The sequence below is a fragment of the Acromyrmex echinatior genome, chromosome 4, assembly GCF_024713525.1.
Source record: "Acromyrmex echinatior isolate Ae372 chromosome 4, ASM2471352v2, whole genome shotgun sequence".
NCBI classification, from domain to species: Eukaryota; Metazoa; Arthropoda; class Insecta; order Hymenoptera; family Formicidae; genus Acromyrmex; species Acromyrmex echinatior.
Genome location: NC_141855.1, coordinates 6,769,207 through 6,786,255, shown reverse-complemented (window position 1 = coordinate 6,786,255; position 17,049 = coordinate 6,769,207). Strand labels below are relative to the sequence as shown.

At 30.6% G+C, this 17,049-nt stretch overlaps 2 protein-coding genes across 15 annotated transcripts in view; one reads left to right on the top strand and one right to left on the bottom strand.

The window, feature by feature from the left end:
- Positions 1-1,000: 1,000 nt before the first annotated feature.
- On the bottom strand, positions 1,001-13,315 carry LOC105152492 (Insulin degrading metalloproteinase). 6 transcript variants are annotated; one of them, XM_087405371.1, is made up of 15 exons: positions 12,358-12,664; positions 11,911-12,071; positions 9,271-9,464; positions 8,274-8,774; positions 7,990-8,192; positions 7,188-7,436; positions 6,668-7,057; positions 5,988-6,097; positions 5,511-5,655; positions 5,123-5,233; positions 4,933-5,053; positions 4,562-4,768; positions 3,370-3,662; positions 2,471-2,680; positions 1,001-2,288 (listed from the first exon to the last, which is right to left on the bottom strand). In XM_087405371.1, the coding sequence occupies exons 2-15, from the start codon at positions 11,967-11,969 to the stop codon at positions 2,052-2,054; spliced, it is 3,030 nt and encodes a 1,009-aa protein (XP_087261497.1). In that variant the 5' UTR covers positions 11,970-12,071; positions 12,358-12,664; the 3' UTR covers positions 1,001-2,051. The 6 variants fall into 6 exon arrangements, with proteins under 6 accessions (XP_087261497.1, XP_087261498.1, XP_011065132.1 ...); XM_087405372.1 differs by having other exon boundaries at positions 11,911-12,058; XM_011066830.2 differs by having other exon boundaries at positions 11,911-12,045.
- A 1,006-nt stretch (positions 13,316-14,321) lies between these two features.
- The window catches only part of sky (GTPase-activating protein skywalker), a 33,884-nt gene continuing 31,156 nt past the window's right edge, over positions 14,322-17,049 (top strand). For 3 of the 9 annotated variants that reach the window (XM_087405380.1, XM_087405378.1, XM_087405379.1), the window contains exon 1: positions 14,322-15,527. The gene's annotated coding sequence lies outside the window, so the exon portion shown is untranslated. The remainder of the gene's footprint in view (positions 15,528-17,049) is intronic. The other 6 variants (XM_087405377.1, XM_087405374.1, XM_087405376.1 and 3 more) reach the window with 6 other exon arrangements.

The window sequence follows — 17,049 nt, the reverse complement described above, 5'->3', positions numbered from 1 at the left end:
TATATGTATATATGCATGTGTATAAAAATCAATTAAAGAAGAAGACCAAACAGTCATGTTTAAATCTTACAAAGAAAGGGACCCATATAACTGTCCCTCTTTGATTTTGATGAGCTTTTAGTATGTTGCTGTCTAAACAAAAATAAGTGACACGTATTTTTTTATACGCACTTTTAAGGGATGAAATTGTTCCTTAAATTGTGCGCTCCTAAGCAGAGAGGGGGGAAGGATGATTGTTTACATTCTTTAAGAGATTAGTATGCAAATTTCACTATTCGTAATATACCTCTTATGTTATCCAATATTCTTTATAATTAGATATTATAGAACTTTAATTTACTATATCTCCTAAACCAATGCTGTCCCCACTTAATTCTTATGGGGAAATCACTCAGAATACTTTCCCCTACAACATATCTAAAGGACATTGAAATCGGTGAGGCATCATCTAAAATAAATATTTACCAGTAATAATATTAATATTTGGGAAATATAAAAAAATATTATAAAAAAATATTACGTACATACGCGTATGTATACTAGTGTATACATTTTTAAAAAATAAATTTATTTTACAAAAGTTGTGATAAAAAAAGTGCTGAGTAATGAAACAGAGATCCAGAAAATCAGTTTCAGAGCGAAACATAAACTAAATATACGCAAAAGTAATGAAATGAGTAAGAGTAGTGATATGAGTAGTAACATAAATGGGAGTAGTGAAATGAATAGTCGGTGAAGGTTTTGAAAAAGAAATGCTATACAACTTCAATAAATATATTATTTTATATCTCTAAAAATAGCGGAAATATTCTAAGTGGACTTAGAAGCATAGCAGAAATATTCTAAGCGGACTTAGGCTAACAACCTAATTCCTGAAAAAATTTATTGTAACAGAAACCTCATAGAGATTTTATGTTCCATGCAGGAGATAAAGAAACGTATATCTATATATGTATGTATATATCATACAAAAAATATAAAAGGAAATGGAAAAAATTAATTCAAGATATATACACTATATTTAATTTATAAATTTTCAATGTAAGTAATTTTACATTAAATTATAATTAGTTTATGTATAAATCATTTATCTGTAGCAGCGAATTTTATAAATTATATTATCTAAAAATGTTAAATATTATCTAAAAATATTATAAATATTATCTAAAAATAATTTTCAATAATAAATGATAAACTCTTTCAGATGTTGAAATTTTATCGAATATCTACAGTTATTTTTAACTGTATTATTTTTATTTTAGAATACGCTAAACTAATCATTTTTTAAAACAAGAAATATATAAAAATTATGCGCGGGCGTGTATAAGTAATGTAAGTATACTTATATATATACATAGTTTTTATATATTTCTTCTTTTAAACATTCATTTAAATAAATGTGTATCCATGCAATGAATTTACTATCATCTTATTTTCTTTTCTAAAAAAAGCTTAAGATAGAAAGTTAAAAAGAATTTAAATCAATCCTGAGCTCTTTTTCAGATACAACAAGATTATGCTATCTAGGATGTATTATGATATATAAATTCAATGCATGTGCTCGATTTTGCAAAAATATTAAGAGATTGCTGGAATCTGTATTACCGATAAAACTAGCGTTTTTGACGTTTTTGCTCTTGTCGAATTTCTTCGTAATGGTTTCACAGAATAAAAATTTTTCCATGAAAACACGCTAATATACTTGTCGCTAATATATTTTATGTTCAAAGCTAGAGAAAAAGTCGAAACGTTCAAAGATTATTGGAATAAAAATTCAAGAATTAATTTTGCATACTAATTATCACGTCGACTCTCAATCGCCTTGATTTTGGATTCTTTTTCTTTTTTTTTTTAATTTAGAAGAGTCCGTTGTGGAAGATTATTTCTGAGATATTTCTGAAAATTTTCGGTGCTGTGTAAGTGTACTAAAGAATCACCTTAGATACAGCAAGTGATTCATTAATTTCTCTAAAATAATGCATCGTTTTTTTTTCTTAAATTATGGGTAAGTAAATTCATTTGTTCAATTCACTATTATCTCATCACTTTTTTTATAACTTAGAAGAGCGTACGCCTTTCCTGAGAAAATATTTTTCAAGCGGTTTAACTAGAGGATACAAAGATTGACTATTTTTAAATGACAAAATATCGTCGATTTTCTTAACTTCTTCATCAGTTGATAAATCGGCAGTTTTTTCGATTGTGTTATCAGGTGAACTCTTTTCCGATGACGCTGTGGATATCACATGTACTGACAATTTATGTCGATCCTTACTATGTACATTTTCCTAGGAGATTTTATATCATAGATGTATTATATTAATTTTTCAACTATTAAGTAACTTACTAAACTTTTCTCTCTCAAAAATTATGTCTCATAAAAAAATCATTTAATATTTTCTATTTTTACATGTTAAAACATTTTCCTTTCGGAATAACATTAAATGATATATAAGAGTAAATTGATTACCTTAAAGAAATTAAGTAATTGCTGCCGTGATATCGTCTTTAAGTAAGCCACTTCAATATTGACTCGATCGAAGTTATATTGTTGGCCCGCAATCTCATTCCAATACAAGGTACACCTTGCAATTAACATTTTTGGTTTTTCCAAACGTAATGTAGCTAAAGCTTTCTTGTTTTCTTCAAATTGCTCTTCTGTCATGGTAGATATGTGATTCTGGAATGTAATTATTAGTAATATTAACTTTAAAAATACAACTTTGTATTATCACATAAAAAATGGAGTAATATATTTAATTATAATATAAGATATTGTGTGATAAATATAAAAAAAGAAAATATAATTCCATTAATCAATGCATTAATATGTACTATTATTGCATATACTGTTGGAAAATTTATGAATCGAATGAATTATCGAATATAACACATATCATATATCCTAAACAGTTCACCCAAAACAATTCATTTTTGTATCCATTTTAACATAAGATGAATATATTAGAAAACAACATGGATATTAAAAAACGATCACAAAAAAGGTACTTATAAATTTAATACTGACACAGTTTGTAAACAAAAGTATATTTTTTTAGTATAATTAATATTTATGATATATTAAATTAACAAATATTTCAGGCAGTCATCTTAGGATTTACGTTTTAAAACACATTGTTTTTTATGTTACTTGTTCACTTACTCATAAATTAGATCATTTTGGCACTAAGAAACATTTAATATCAATTTAACACAAAATTTTTGAATAACATAATCATTATGTTAAATTAACACTCGAATATGTTAAAAAAATCAACACAAACGGTTAACGAGAACATAAGTGGATTCCAACACACAATTTCCATTCCAAATACACAATTTTTTTACCATATAAGATATTATACTTACCAACATGGAGTCTAAAAATAAATTGATTCGTTTTTCGACATATTGAGGATGTTTATCACTTTGTACAATGATTCGCAAGCCTTGTGTTCCATTCGATCTACGTATACCACTAAATACTATATAGCCTAATTGCTCCTTAGTTCTTAAAATATTAAAGCAAGGTTCCGCAATAATTTGTGCTAAGAGTTCTAAAAGCATATTCGACTCTGTTGATTGTAAACCAGTTGGATAATATACCATTGTACAAGAACTTTTATGTAAATTATTTTCTGCTTCATACAGAAAGTGGCAACCTGTAAAAAACACATATTACATATTGTTACAAATTGTTGCATACTACATCATATAAACAATATTAACTTAAGATCTAATCTAATTTCTAAAATAAAAATTTTATTATAGATAAAAAAATGACTTCAATAACAAATAATTTGTTACTTCCAATATTTCTTTTTTATATTAAAATAGATTAGGTTGTTCATTTTCATATTTTTAAATTTTTTTCTACAATAAAACATTTATATGAAACTGTTAGAAAATAGAAATAATAAAATTTTTCATGTTGAAATTCTTTAACGGTCAATTGTACTAATGTTACTTTAACTCTAAACAAGGAACTTAAAACTCTGTTCTTCTCTACTTCTCTCTCGACTTTAAAAAAATCCAGTGGAGTAGAAAGGAGACCAAATTCAAGCAGTCGGTCGTGAAAAAGTTGGGTCGATTCAAGCTTCAAATCATTTTATGGAAAAACAGATCCGAGTAAATCTGTCGGAGAAAACTGTGAACTAGAAGATTTTACCAACAGTTCGTATATCAGGTGTTTGAAATATTGAGCTTATTGATCCATTTACATTTTAATCAAATAGAATAACATTTTATATAAATTGGAATTTCCGGAACAAAAATAAAACGTGCACATTATTATGTATTTCAGACAATAAAAAATTTTCAACTTTCCCTTTAATATTCTCGATATACATTATTATGTATTTCAGACAATAAAAAATTTTCAATTTTCCCTTTAATATTCTCGATATACATTTTTCGAAGCCGTGTTTTAAGGCCACTTTAAATTCTTGAATTTTATCTCCTTTTTCCGCGAGAAAATTAAAGTAACGATAGTGCAATCGACATAAGCATAATAATTTTTTCAAATGATCATAAATGAAATTTGATCATGTTATATGCTTACCATTTTCTAGTTTAATTTCACGAGACAATACTAGTTGCTGTTCTAACAAGGGTATTATGTTAGGCACTCCAGTTGTCAACTTAGACTCAATTAGTTTAAGTATATCTGTAGCTTCCGTTACAGTCACATTACCATGTATTAAGCACTCGACGTGCACCTTACTGAGTAGCTGTGGTATAAACTGCTGGAGTCCCTCGACATTTAAATCTATCACAGAATAAATAATATAATCAAAAATATATCATAGAAATATTAAATGCTGTATATCATTAATATGTGCTGTAATTGTGCTAAGAACTAAAAAAAATTTAGAAAAGAGAGAGAAAAAAAAATAATTTTTTACAAAGGTACAAGTTCTCTTTTATGCTTACAGGTAGTAGCTTCCAGTAATTCTTCCTTGAGCCAAGCTTGCTCTGCTAATAGGGCTACAAGATAATAGACAGCATGTTGATAAGGCTGTTCAGCAGCAAAATTTTTGAAGCTCCTGATATACTGTAATAATTCTACATAAATATGTTACTTAATTAAATTAAAAATATTGATTGTATTTATTGTACGTACTTTTTCCTTTAGAATTTCAAATCTCTTCGGATCAACTTTAAAATTTATCATTCGATCCATGATTTTTTCTAACAGCACACGTTGTTTGTTATCATAACCACCTATAGAAAGCTATAAAAAGAATTGATATTTCTTTTAAATTATGAATATTTTTATAAAACAGTTGATAAACATTATTACATAGGAATAGAATTGAGCATATTTACGAATAACAAATTAAAAATATAAACGATTTATGAATAAGCAATTTATGTATATATGTGAAATAGCATTTGTTTTAAACATTATTAATGTTAATAACAAATTGAACAATAATTTATTCGAATAAACATTCAAATTTATTTAAATAATATACATTATATTTTATTATTATTATATATATACTCACTGTTATTCCATATTTAAAACTGCTAAGATCCCATCGTAAACCAGCTAAATCAGCAGCATATGTATATTCGTTAAGAGAATCGCGAAACAGCTTAATAAACATATAAGTGAAATTGCAACTAAGGGGATCCATATAGGCAAATGGGCTATAAATTAGAGACAAAACAAACATTGTGCATAATTACAGAAAATATTTTTTTGTTATAAGACATTATATTTCATTCTCATCTTTAAATAACATATTTTAAGAATCATAATTGCAAAATTAAGTGTATTTTTTTTAAATAGTTTCAGTAATAATCAACTTATTAATATTATTTGGAATGCACATTAATATCTACTAATCTCATCATATTGTGAATTAATAGTAAAAATCATTTAAGTTGCCAGAATATTCCAAAATTACATTTAAAAATATTTCAGTATTACACATTCGTTTAGAGCAGCAACATGTCTTTCATAATCACTTAATACATACCTGAAAAATTCGAAGATCATCTTTGCTTTAGGCACAAAAAATTCATCGTCCTTTTTATACCAAAGTCTTACAAATGATGTATCTTCCAAAATAATAGGAAACTTTTCAACCTGTAAAATTTCACTTGTTAATATGATACAATGATATGTAAATATATATACATAATGAGATCAAATAGGACAAAGGACCATTTCATGTACAAAAACAAGTCAAAACTCAAATTATTCATCAAATTAATATCTCATTTTTCTTATTTATATCATGATCTCTTAGCTTTCTGTAAAGATGTAAACTAATCTTTAAATATCAGCATATATTTTTGTAAAGTTAGTACAAAAATATATTAGGTGTTGGAATTAATTCGTAGCGTTTTACAAGTGATGGGAAGTACTTTCATTAATGTATTTTTTAATGCTCATGTGAAATAAATAACATTCTTTCATTAAAAAACGCTACGAATTAATTCCAACACCTAATATATTCAAACGCACTTTACATATATTATTATATAAAAACTATACATGTGTAAAAGAGACAGAATTTATTTTAAGTTACTTTAACATTAATTAAATTCTATTTCATATCAAACTTCACAGTATAGTTTACGCTTCATGGAGATTTTGCTTTGAGTATCACAATGATCAAGAATTAATATTACAAAAAATGATAGTTTTAATTACGTTAGTTTGTGGCTTGATATCAAATGTAGTTGCTATAAATTCATTCTTGGGAGGCAATTTCAGGTCGTCGTTAAAGCTAGGGGAGTTCCATATGTCCATTATTTCCTTGGATATCTTCACTTTCTTATATTTAGTACCATACCAACTTTCAATTTCATCAGCTATATTTTCATATGCTTTTGCAGCTATGTGAATCCTAACATTTTTCGGGATCAAATATCCCATTATTTCCTCGATTAAGTCAGGCCGCCATTCAGGGTTAACAAGGTGCGCGCACAAAATTTCATTCATGGGAAATTCTTGCAACGCTCGAACAGTAAATTTCACATAAGAACGAGGCGAAGACTTTTCTTTAAAACGGAAGTTTATATTGTCAATATCTTTATATTCCTACAAATGTACAAAATGCATATTATTTCATATTTAATATACGATATTGAAGTACAAAACGTCTGATAAATTGCGATAACATAATTTTCCGGACATTCTACATAAAATTATAATTTATTTTGTCAATTACATCATAAATCCATTTGATTGGTCCTTTCAACTTAAGCATATTGATATACTGAAACACCAGTAGAACAATATCTTCGATATGCTTAATACCTTCTTCGGTCAAATCGACAAGAATATTGAAAATACTGAAGCCTCTGGCGGCAGGACGTAGTCCGGATACTAGGGAGTTACACCATCCCTTAGCTTTCAAAGCCGATAATAATGAACCTTCTCCTTCATGTCCAAGCAAATGAGAAACGTAATGTTCAGGCTATATTGACAAATTAATAATAAATATAAAAAAATACATACGTACATACACGCATGCACACACATACAGGCACTCACACATGCACACACATATACAAGATGTCCCATTTTAATTTCTTCAGGCAAATATCTCGAAAAATATGGAAAATATAGAAAAATGTTTCAAATAAAAGTGGAACGGTTTCGAGAGGGATGTATTTTGACTTTTTTTCGAACACTGGAACGAAGCAACTCATTCCCATAATTTAGAACGTTAAATACGACTACGATTTTTGAAATTATATCAGCATGTCACATATTGTAATTATAATAAAATATTTAAAAATAGCCCTTTCTTGCAACTTTAACTGTCAATTTCTTAAAATTGTAATGTGATGGAACAATTTAAAAAGCGGATTCGTATTCAACCAAAAATCAACGGAAAATAACTGATCTCGTTTTAATGTTTTGTTTTGTAATTATACTTAAAAAAAGAATTAACAATAAGATATAATATTCATTTAAAGTATCAAAACCAAAAGTAACAAAGCCAAAAAAAAAATATATTATATTACCGAAGACCGGTAATGTGGACGCATATCTGGTAAAGGAAACGAAATATCTAAATTTCTTGTATCCTTTATTGGAACAATATACCACATAGTGCGAAAATGTTCATCTTTGAATGGATGTTCAGGCCATATTGGAACTTCAATTTCCTTGTTTCGTAACTCACAAAATAGATCTACTACCATATTTTCAAGTTCATCTAAACTCTCTAAATAAAAAATTTATTTGTTAATATAATGTATAGTAATGTTTTCAGATGTTCTAATCATAAATAGATTCAATATCGTACCTTTTCCAAGAACAGACAGTGACATAATATTTGCAGAATAATACTTTTCATGAAACTCTAGTAGTTTATTTCGAACATTAATGCCTTTTTGTTTCGGTATTGTGTCTAATGTTTCTCTATTTCCTGTGCCGAATTTCGAAAACGGATGATTTGAGCTCGCAGATGATTTGTCTAATTGATCAAATCGCCACGTATCATTCGCTATATTTTTCTCGTGTTCTGAATTTATAGCATTTAGTTCTAGCTCAGTCAAGTTCTCCATAAAGAGAGGCGCTAAGAAAAATTGAGCAAAACGATCTAAAGCGCCTTCTAATTTCTCGGGAGTTACATCGAAATAATAGGTGGTGTGATCTAAATGTGTTGATGCGTTACTCATACCACCATTCTGTGACAGAAATATATTGTAATCATTCTCTTGAGGATATTTCTTCGTTCCTAGGAACAACATATGCTCGCAAAAGTGCGCTAATCCAGGTAGGTCATCTGGATCGCACATATAGCCTGTAACACATATTTTATATCTAAACTTTAAAATTAATAATTTGACAATTATTAATAAAAATATGTTAGTTCCATCATATTATAAAATACAACTAAATCCAGTAAAAAATGTTAACAATATTAACAATATAAAGTGATTAAGAAAAATATACACAGATGATAAAAAAAAATCAAAATATTGATCTCAATATATTGATCAAAATATTGGCCTAAAGGCATAGAACAATCGTATGGAATGCATAAGATCCGGGTTCGATTTTCTCTATATGACTGCGGTCGATTTGGACCCTTTCAGCGCTTTTCAGTACTTCTATTCTTATTTTACGTCTAATGAACGATAAAGACAAAATGGTGATTACAAGCGCTTAAGCGTGAGCATCCAAATCGACCGTAGCCTGTATTTGTTATAATTTATAATATGTATAAAATGATTTTATAAAAATGTTCTTATAAATCGCTAGAAATATCGAGCAAAATAGCAAAATAATATAATTACCGGCATTAATGTCCATTGCAACAGCACTTTTATCAGTTGTTGGATCGCTTATTAAAATAACTTTCATTTTATTAGTGAGTACTAAACCTCTATATAATCGGTCATCATTTTGTGATTTTATTATATCATCACATCGCTTTTCCACACGTTCAGTCATATTGGTCACCGAAGCAATAGATTCAGAAATTTGATTTCTAAACATGAAGAAAATGCAAATAAAAATTTTAAACATGAATTTGTTAATCTATTATATATCGCTATTCATCAATGATGCTGAAAAATATTCTAAAACTAGAGCGGGACTATTCCGTTATTTTCAACCTTTTAATGTAATACAAAATTTACAACAACAAACAATATCTTTTTGCAATAGTGCTTTTATAACTATCTTATACAATCATAACTACTTCTTAAGAACACAAGTATTTTAAATGTTCAGTTACGCTGCTCAGAAACATAAACAATGTCATGAGAAATTGACTTTACTATAACCTTGCTGTACTCTATATATTAAATATATATGTATAAATGTAATAAAATAGTACATGAACTCTTACATGGATTATGAAGTTAAGTTTCCATAATTTATTATTATTAAGACAAAATATTTTCTCTATTCTCAAATCAAGTTTTTGTCTATTTCAGATTTCTTTATCTCAAGTCAAGTTTTCCTTCAATTTCCATTTATGTTCTAACTGCACAGGTATGTGCAAAATAAAAACATATATACTTTGTTTTTGTCACTTATTTCCTTATTCCATCATGTTTAAATAACAAACATACAAGTAGGAAAATAACACAAAGTTGAAACAAAGGAAAACTTAACCTTAGATAATTAATAAAAAAAAGCCAATTGATAAAAAAAACTGATAACAATATATCACTGGAAAATAAATTTAATTGATTGTAATACTTTTCTTTACTTAATATTGTGGATGTATTTATATGCATGTAGCAAATTTAAAAGAAATATAAAAATTGTATCGCGGTAAAAATTTTTCATGTGGAATGTGTATATAAACATGTAGTACAGGGTGGGCCATCTATTGGTACGTTTTTAAAAATGCGATCAAATGAGCATACATTGATATTTTTTATTAATTTTTTTTTTGTTGTGAAGCTAAAAGTATCCGCGTCAAGAATGAAAAACGATTTCGTTCATGTGGCTCCCTCTACTGGCCTTACAGTATGCCATTCGGTCACCCCAATTATTAATGACATTTTGGACTATTGTTTTTCAAAGCTGGAATTGTCTCACACTTTGGGCCACAGCCTCAATATTCTCGGGTGTGCGCACTGTCCGAGCTCTGGGACCACTTCTGTCATCCACTAACATCCCTTTCTCACGAACTTTCCTCACCAATTTGCGTATAGCTCCTTCGGTGCTCCATATTTCTTTTCAAAATTCGTACAGTTTCGGCGACACAGCACTGACTTTGAAAATAAGTTTTTAAAATTTCAAAACGCTCTTCAAGAGAAAACATGTTGTTTCGTGCCGCGGACGGTATGACTAATAAACTGTCAAAATTTCGGGTCTGTAGCTCGTTCGGTGTTGCCATACGACGAAATTCAAAAACGTACCAATAGATGGCCCACCCTATATAAACATATTCACAAACATATACATAATTATACATGGAATATATCTGTACATATTCATACATCCTTCTTTCTTTTGTAAAATTACTGTTTAATATAATAAAAATAATAATAATGAGAAAACATAAAAAACAATTAGAAGGATAATTTCACATTATTTCTTTTAGAAAAAAATAAGTTTGGAGAAATATAAAAGAACTGCTCATATATAATTATACATAATTGTACTTATATAAAATTATACTTATGAAATTATACATAATTGTATATAACAATTTTTTTTACAACAAACAATGTGAAAATTATTTTTTAAATTATTTTTCATGTTTTCTCATTATTATTTTTATCACACTAAAACAGTAATTTTAAAAAGGAAGAAGAGTATATAAACATGTATGGATATATTCCATATATAATTATATTAATTTTGTATGTTTATGAATGTTTATATATTTTTATATACATATTCGCGCAAAAAATTTTTTATCGCGATATAATATCTATAAGATATGCATTTCAGAGATATGTATTATATATTAATTAATTATCAACAATTTCAGATATGTGTTAATTAATTACTATCAACAATATACAATTTATAAAATAAATAAAATTATTCATTTTTCCTAAAGCTTAATTTACTAAACAACTGCTATATTTAATTGTTCGTTATTAAAAAACTGTGAATGCATTTTAACTTGAAAAAAAAGAACATAAATCACGAGAATCCATACTAAAAAGATCGCGCGCGCGTCTGATAATTTTGGATCATACTCTGCACGTTACATTAAAACAAAAATGTCAATAATGAATATTCAAAATTGTGTATTGAAATCAATTTTGCTCTTTCCTGCAATAGAACAATTAATTGAGCTGTGATAATTCACAAAAATGAAAGCAAAAAATTGTTGCAACTGATACATAAGAGAAAAAAAAAAGTATAACACGTGTACAGTTTCACAGTTTACGTTACCACTCTTAAGCTCAAATAACATATGGTTGTGTAGCCAACAGTTAACTAATAAGCGACAGTATTCTTACTTGCAGGTACAACTCTCCACGTGGGAGTTCTTGTCATTCTGATAAAATGACGTCATCATGAAACGTCGAGGACAGGACTTCACGTCGGACACGATACAAATTTATTGTTTCCCGTTTTTTCTGTCACTCGGTCACCTAAATTTCATCACTACTAACCTTGGCTTCGCGGAACAGTTGCGTGAATAACACAATATACACACACTCTTTCTCTCTCTCTCTCTCTCTCTCTCTCTCTCTCTCTCTCTCTCATACGCACGGTGCTTCCATAATAAGAAAACAACACATTCCAAGCAGAATAACAAGTCATTACAATGTCACAATGATATCAAAATAACTCCAAAATGATCATTAAAAGTCATTTTTCAATCATTTCCGATTCAATTTAATATCATTTTGACATTATTATGACTTGTTGTTCTGCTTGGGATTCGCACAAAGATCTATTACCTCGTAAAAAGAAAAAAAAAAGTGACACTGATAAAATCACTTGGCGTCGTGTTGAGGTTAGGTACACCTACATGCCAATGAAATTTGAACGGAAACTCGTAGTTCCTGACAATCGATATTGTCGTGAAATCGTCCACCGAGGGAGTCGGTTCAACAAATTGCCAATTGTGCTAAACCACTTCGATTTAATGATCGACGTAAACACTCGATATGATGACGCGGCGAATGACAGGAGCGGTGTTCTTATCAGGTATACATAGGACGATGACACGATGACGAGTGACAAGTGGCGTACTCGCGTTTGCGGAGAAACGTAGGTACCTGAAGAGCAGGCGAGATTGTGCGGATACGAGCGACACACGGGATTTTAACGCGTGCGTGACGAACATCAGAGCAATCGGAGCATCCGAGGACGGAGATGAATCTGACGAATTGCAAAGTCGGAGCAGCACGAAGTTCTACACTCGCTTGTACTCGCTGTCCGCTGTGATCCGCTGATCAAATCAACTTATATCACTGGTTGTCGATTGACGGTTCTATATTAGCGAATCATCACGATGCAACGAGTATGGGCCACCTTCATTGTAATTGGCTAAAATAGAATCGTTAACCAGTAACCTTAATCAGAAGTAATGCGATTATAGCTTTATGGTTTAATGAATAAATAAAAGCTATGATAGGAGCGTGTTGGATGTTGGAACATGCGACATGACAAATCTAATATGATGCCTCCTATGATCTGTGATAAGTTAAGTTATACGTGTCGTGATGCTATAGTATTGCGCGGTTACAGTGGCTGCGTTCAGCAGAAAAAAGCAGCTTTGCAACTATTGTAAAATTCTTTAATATGATTGGTCCTGCCCTTAGTTCTTTACTGGATTTAAATATATAAACCAATCATATCTAAGAATTTTATAACAGTTGCAAAGATTTTCTTTTGCCCAATTGCATCAATGTCACTTTGACTTTAAGCGAGACTTAAAACTCTATCTGTCTCGTTTTAAAGCCAAAAAGAGACAGAGACAGAGAGTTTTAAGCTTTGCTTAAAATCAAAGTAATGTTGGTGCAACCGAGTCTTAAACTATAAAAACCGGCTATGAATACCGGTCATAGATATCAATCGATTAGTTATTTAACACAAAACTTACTCAGCGTATTGTTTGACAGATTAAAAAAGAAACACTGTATAACCTGTTGTATACTGTTAAATTAACCAATGGAAACATAGTTCAAGGCTCTTTAAACAATAATCGCACATGCAGAATCAGTGTGATGCAAGAAAAAGTATCGGAGTGCTACGAAGCATTTTGGCCAGTCAGAAGAAAAAATTTTACTAATTGAACAATAAAAAAAATTTTTTTTTAACATTATGTATGATATTATATTACAGAAAATGCATTATTATTTTATTGAACTTAATTAAGCTGTCAAACTGTGTGTATTTGACTAACGTAGGAGGCCAGTATTTGTCTTTTTTTTTTTATATGTCTGTTTTCATAACAAATGTCAACATTTAACGTGATTTTAATTGGCCACAGCTAAATCACATATTAATGTAATGTATTATAATATATATACATATATAAATTACAAAAAATAAGTAAGTTCATTAGAATATTTACAATTTTATTTACTTTACTTATCAACAACTCATAAATTTTATTCATTATTGTAATCTCCCAAAACATATATACAATCGACCCAAATCGATTCTTGAGCAGTCTTTAAGCACATTGAAGTCAGTTGGAGATTAATTGCGAAATAAAGATTAGAATTTAATCACGCAGAATAAAACAGAAATTAAGATTATCTGACCGATCGAAATCTAATCTCTAACTCGCAATCCCCCAATGCATAATATGAGACGGACTTAACGGATTTGACGCACGCAGTTCGCCGTTTATCTATCGATCACTTCGTGACGCGCGTTTAGTACAGACGCACACCGTGAGGCGCGGCCGGCGGCGCGGCCGCCGCCGTCGGCGCGCAGTGGCCCTTGTACGCGCGTGATGCGCGGATGTACGCGTCGCGATTGTGCGAGAGAGAGAAATCGAGTTGCTAATCATGCTGTACATCGTCGGTTCGCTGGTTTCCGTAACAGCGGTGTAGGTATATACGCGCGAAACGATTCATGATCTTGAGCGACCGCGGGGTGTCAAGCGCGCATCGTAGGATTACGTGTAAAGTAAACAGACGCACGCACGTAAAAGCTCGTGCGCGCGCGCACGCGCGAGCAAGCGATCACAGCCAGGCAGACGTTAAAGCGTACAAAGCAGCATCTCGCGATCAAGTGTATAGTCGACGGTCGGTGTGGTATGCCTGACAATCGAATCGGTCGACGACAGGCGAAGTGAACTGATTGCATACGTGCCAGACGGCTCGAGAGTTACTGCGTGAAGTGAGGAAACGCGCGATCGGCCGAAGCGCGACTACCTTCAGAGAGTTCAGAGCGACATCGACAGTGGCATCGCTCGGGCGGGCACACCGCCATCCGTGCCGCGCCGGGCGGCTCGTCCGTAGTACCTTCCCTTGCTTGCATGCCACGCTTCGAAACGAGAATCGGAGCTGCCTGTTGGTGTTTCGTCGTGCTTATCGAGGTAGGCCGGCTTCGCCAATATCTCGCGTGTACCTAAACCGGCGGTAAGTTCTCGACGGTTCTGGGCGGATTACGCCAGACGTCATTTAAATGTATTTACTGAATTGTATGGAATTGTACGCGTCCTGACTGTCGGTCTCTTTCAACTGTTCTCTGCGTTTCTTGAGTTTAAAGTGCAATACATACGTCTATTTAAGCTTCGGATAGAGATACGATAGCGAAAACGATATGGAAAGAGAGAAAGAGAGAGAAATATTTGCTGTTAATTTTCTAGAGCTGACGCCAAATCTGTAATACAATTACTAAAGCTGAGGCCATAAAACTCCATTTAATTATTAATTAAAAGGTACTAATTAATTTCAAGAAACCAAAATAATATAACTATAAAAAAAAGAATAAATTGTAGAATATATTTTAATAAGAATAATTGAAATTTGCAGATGTAATATAAAGAAAATTGAATTGTTTGACAAAGAGATTTAGTGGATCCAAATTGAGTAGATTCAAAATTCTGACAGCCCCGGAGGGTTAAAAATAAATGATACGATGGATCTTGCATCGTAATCGGTATTAAGTAGGTATACTATAGAGAGAAACGAAAAACCAATACTTGAATAATCACTGGAATCGATCGCCCCTAGATCGACTTGTCTTATTGACTGCGTTCAACAGAAAATACACCTTTGCAAATATTACATAATTTTTTAAATACAATTAGCCCTTAGTTTCTCACCGAATCTAAATGTATAAACTTGTATAATAATATTGAAAAAACTTGCAAAATTGCTTTTTCTGATGAACACAACCGTTGTCAAATTACACTTTTCATACTCGGCGCCTTCGACCAGAGAGGGTTTCGATCGCTCCTACGGCGATTAATGACGTAATGATCCTGCTAAGTGCATCACCAGTTGAGCGCAAGTTCATAAAAGTTAACTTTGCCGCGCAAAGCAATTCGAGTTTCTTCTGGAGCCGAAAATAATATTGAAGTGACACAGGAAATCTATTTTATCTCTCCAATTACTTTCTATATTAGAAAAACTTGACTTTATCTTTTTAAAGTACACGTGTATATGACGTTAAAATTATCGAGATGCTTTTTTATTAAATACTGGAGCAAGTTGATGTCTAATACGTTACATTTTGGGGGGGGGGGGAACAATTAAGGATCAAATAACATTCCAGTCAGAAAAAAATATCTCTTAAGCCTTATGTGTGCTGGAAACTTCTCCGAGATCTCGGAGAAGTTTCTAGAGAAAGAATTTACATATTACATTGGGACAATTCGATCACATAAACAATGTGATTGGTCAATTTTTTTTTTATTCGAGATTTCTAGCATCATGGACTCAAAGTTTTATACATTTTTCGACTCCAATCATTTGTTTCATTTTTATATTATTACTTATTAGACATCGTTAGACACGATGCGTTCTAATTGCATCATATTGCATTTCTGTGAGCGACTAATGTTTATTTCTGTCAATATCTGTTTATTTTTAATTTCAGTTTAATTTACTCTCTATTTTTTATAATTCAAATACAAATTGGGAAAAAATAAAGAATAACTTAAACCGAGGTTAAAGTTTTTCTACATTAGTAGAAATAGTCGACCGTCTTTTTCTGTAATGTTTTTTTACTATTATAACTTTTCTGTGTATAAAAAAAGTGATTATATATTCGTTTTATTATTTTGTTTCAAGCAAGAGTGCCCAAATATTCAAATGTCTTGCTTGTTTTAATTAACTTTCTTTTATTTCACAATATATTATCAGTATTTAAATGAGTATTTAAATGAATATACAAGATGTCTTAATATGTAGATGCTTTTTTTATTCTTTCAAAAAAATTAAGGAAGACAAATGTGTACGAAAAAAAAAACTTTAAACTGAACTCTGTTGAATTGGAGACTGTTTGATATAGAAACTGTTCTCGTGCGTTTTCACAGAAAAATATTGTAGAGTATTCTAGAATCATTGAGATCGAACTGCCTGTCTATTTCGGAGTCCCCTTAATTCCCAAACTCTTATCCTGACGAAATATGCGTGAAACGAAAATGTCATCGCTCGCTTTCCGTCTTTTACTAGTTTCTCACT

Bases quoted from the DNA above. Each gene is read 5' to 3' on its own strand.
- LOC105152492 (XM_011066827.2), bottom strand. From the start codon at position 12,746: ATGTTCGTCACGCACGCGTTAAAATCCCGTGTGTCGCTCGTATCCGCA. The intron at 8,775-9,270 runs GTAATTATATTA...TATGTGTTACAG, and splicing joins TGCAATGGACATTAATGCCG to GCTATATGTGCGATCCAGAT. The intron at 7,058-7,187 runs GTAATTGACAAA...GTACATTTGTAG, and splicing joins CAATCAAATGGATTTATGAT to GAATATAAAGATATTGACAA.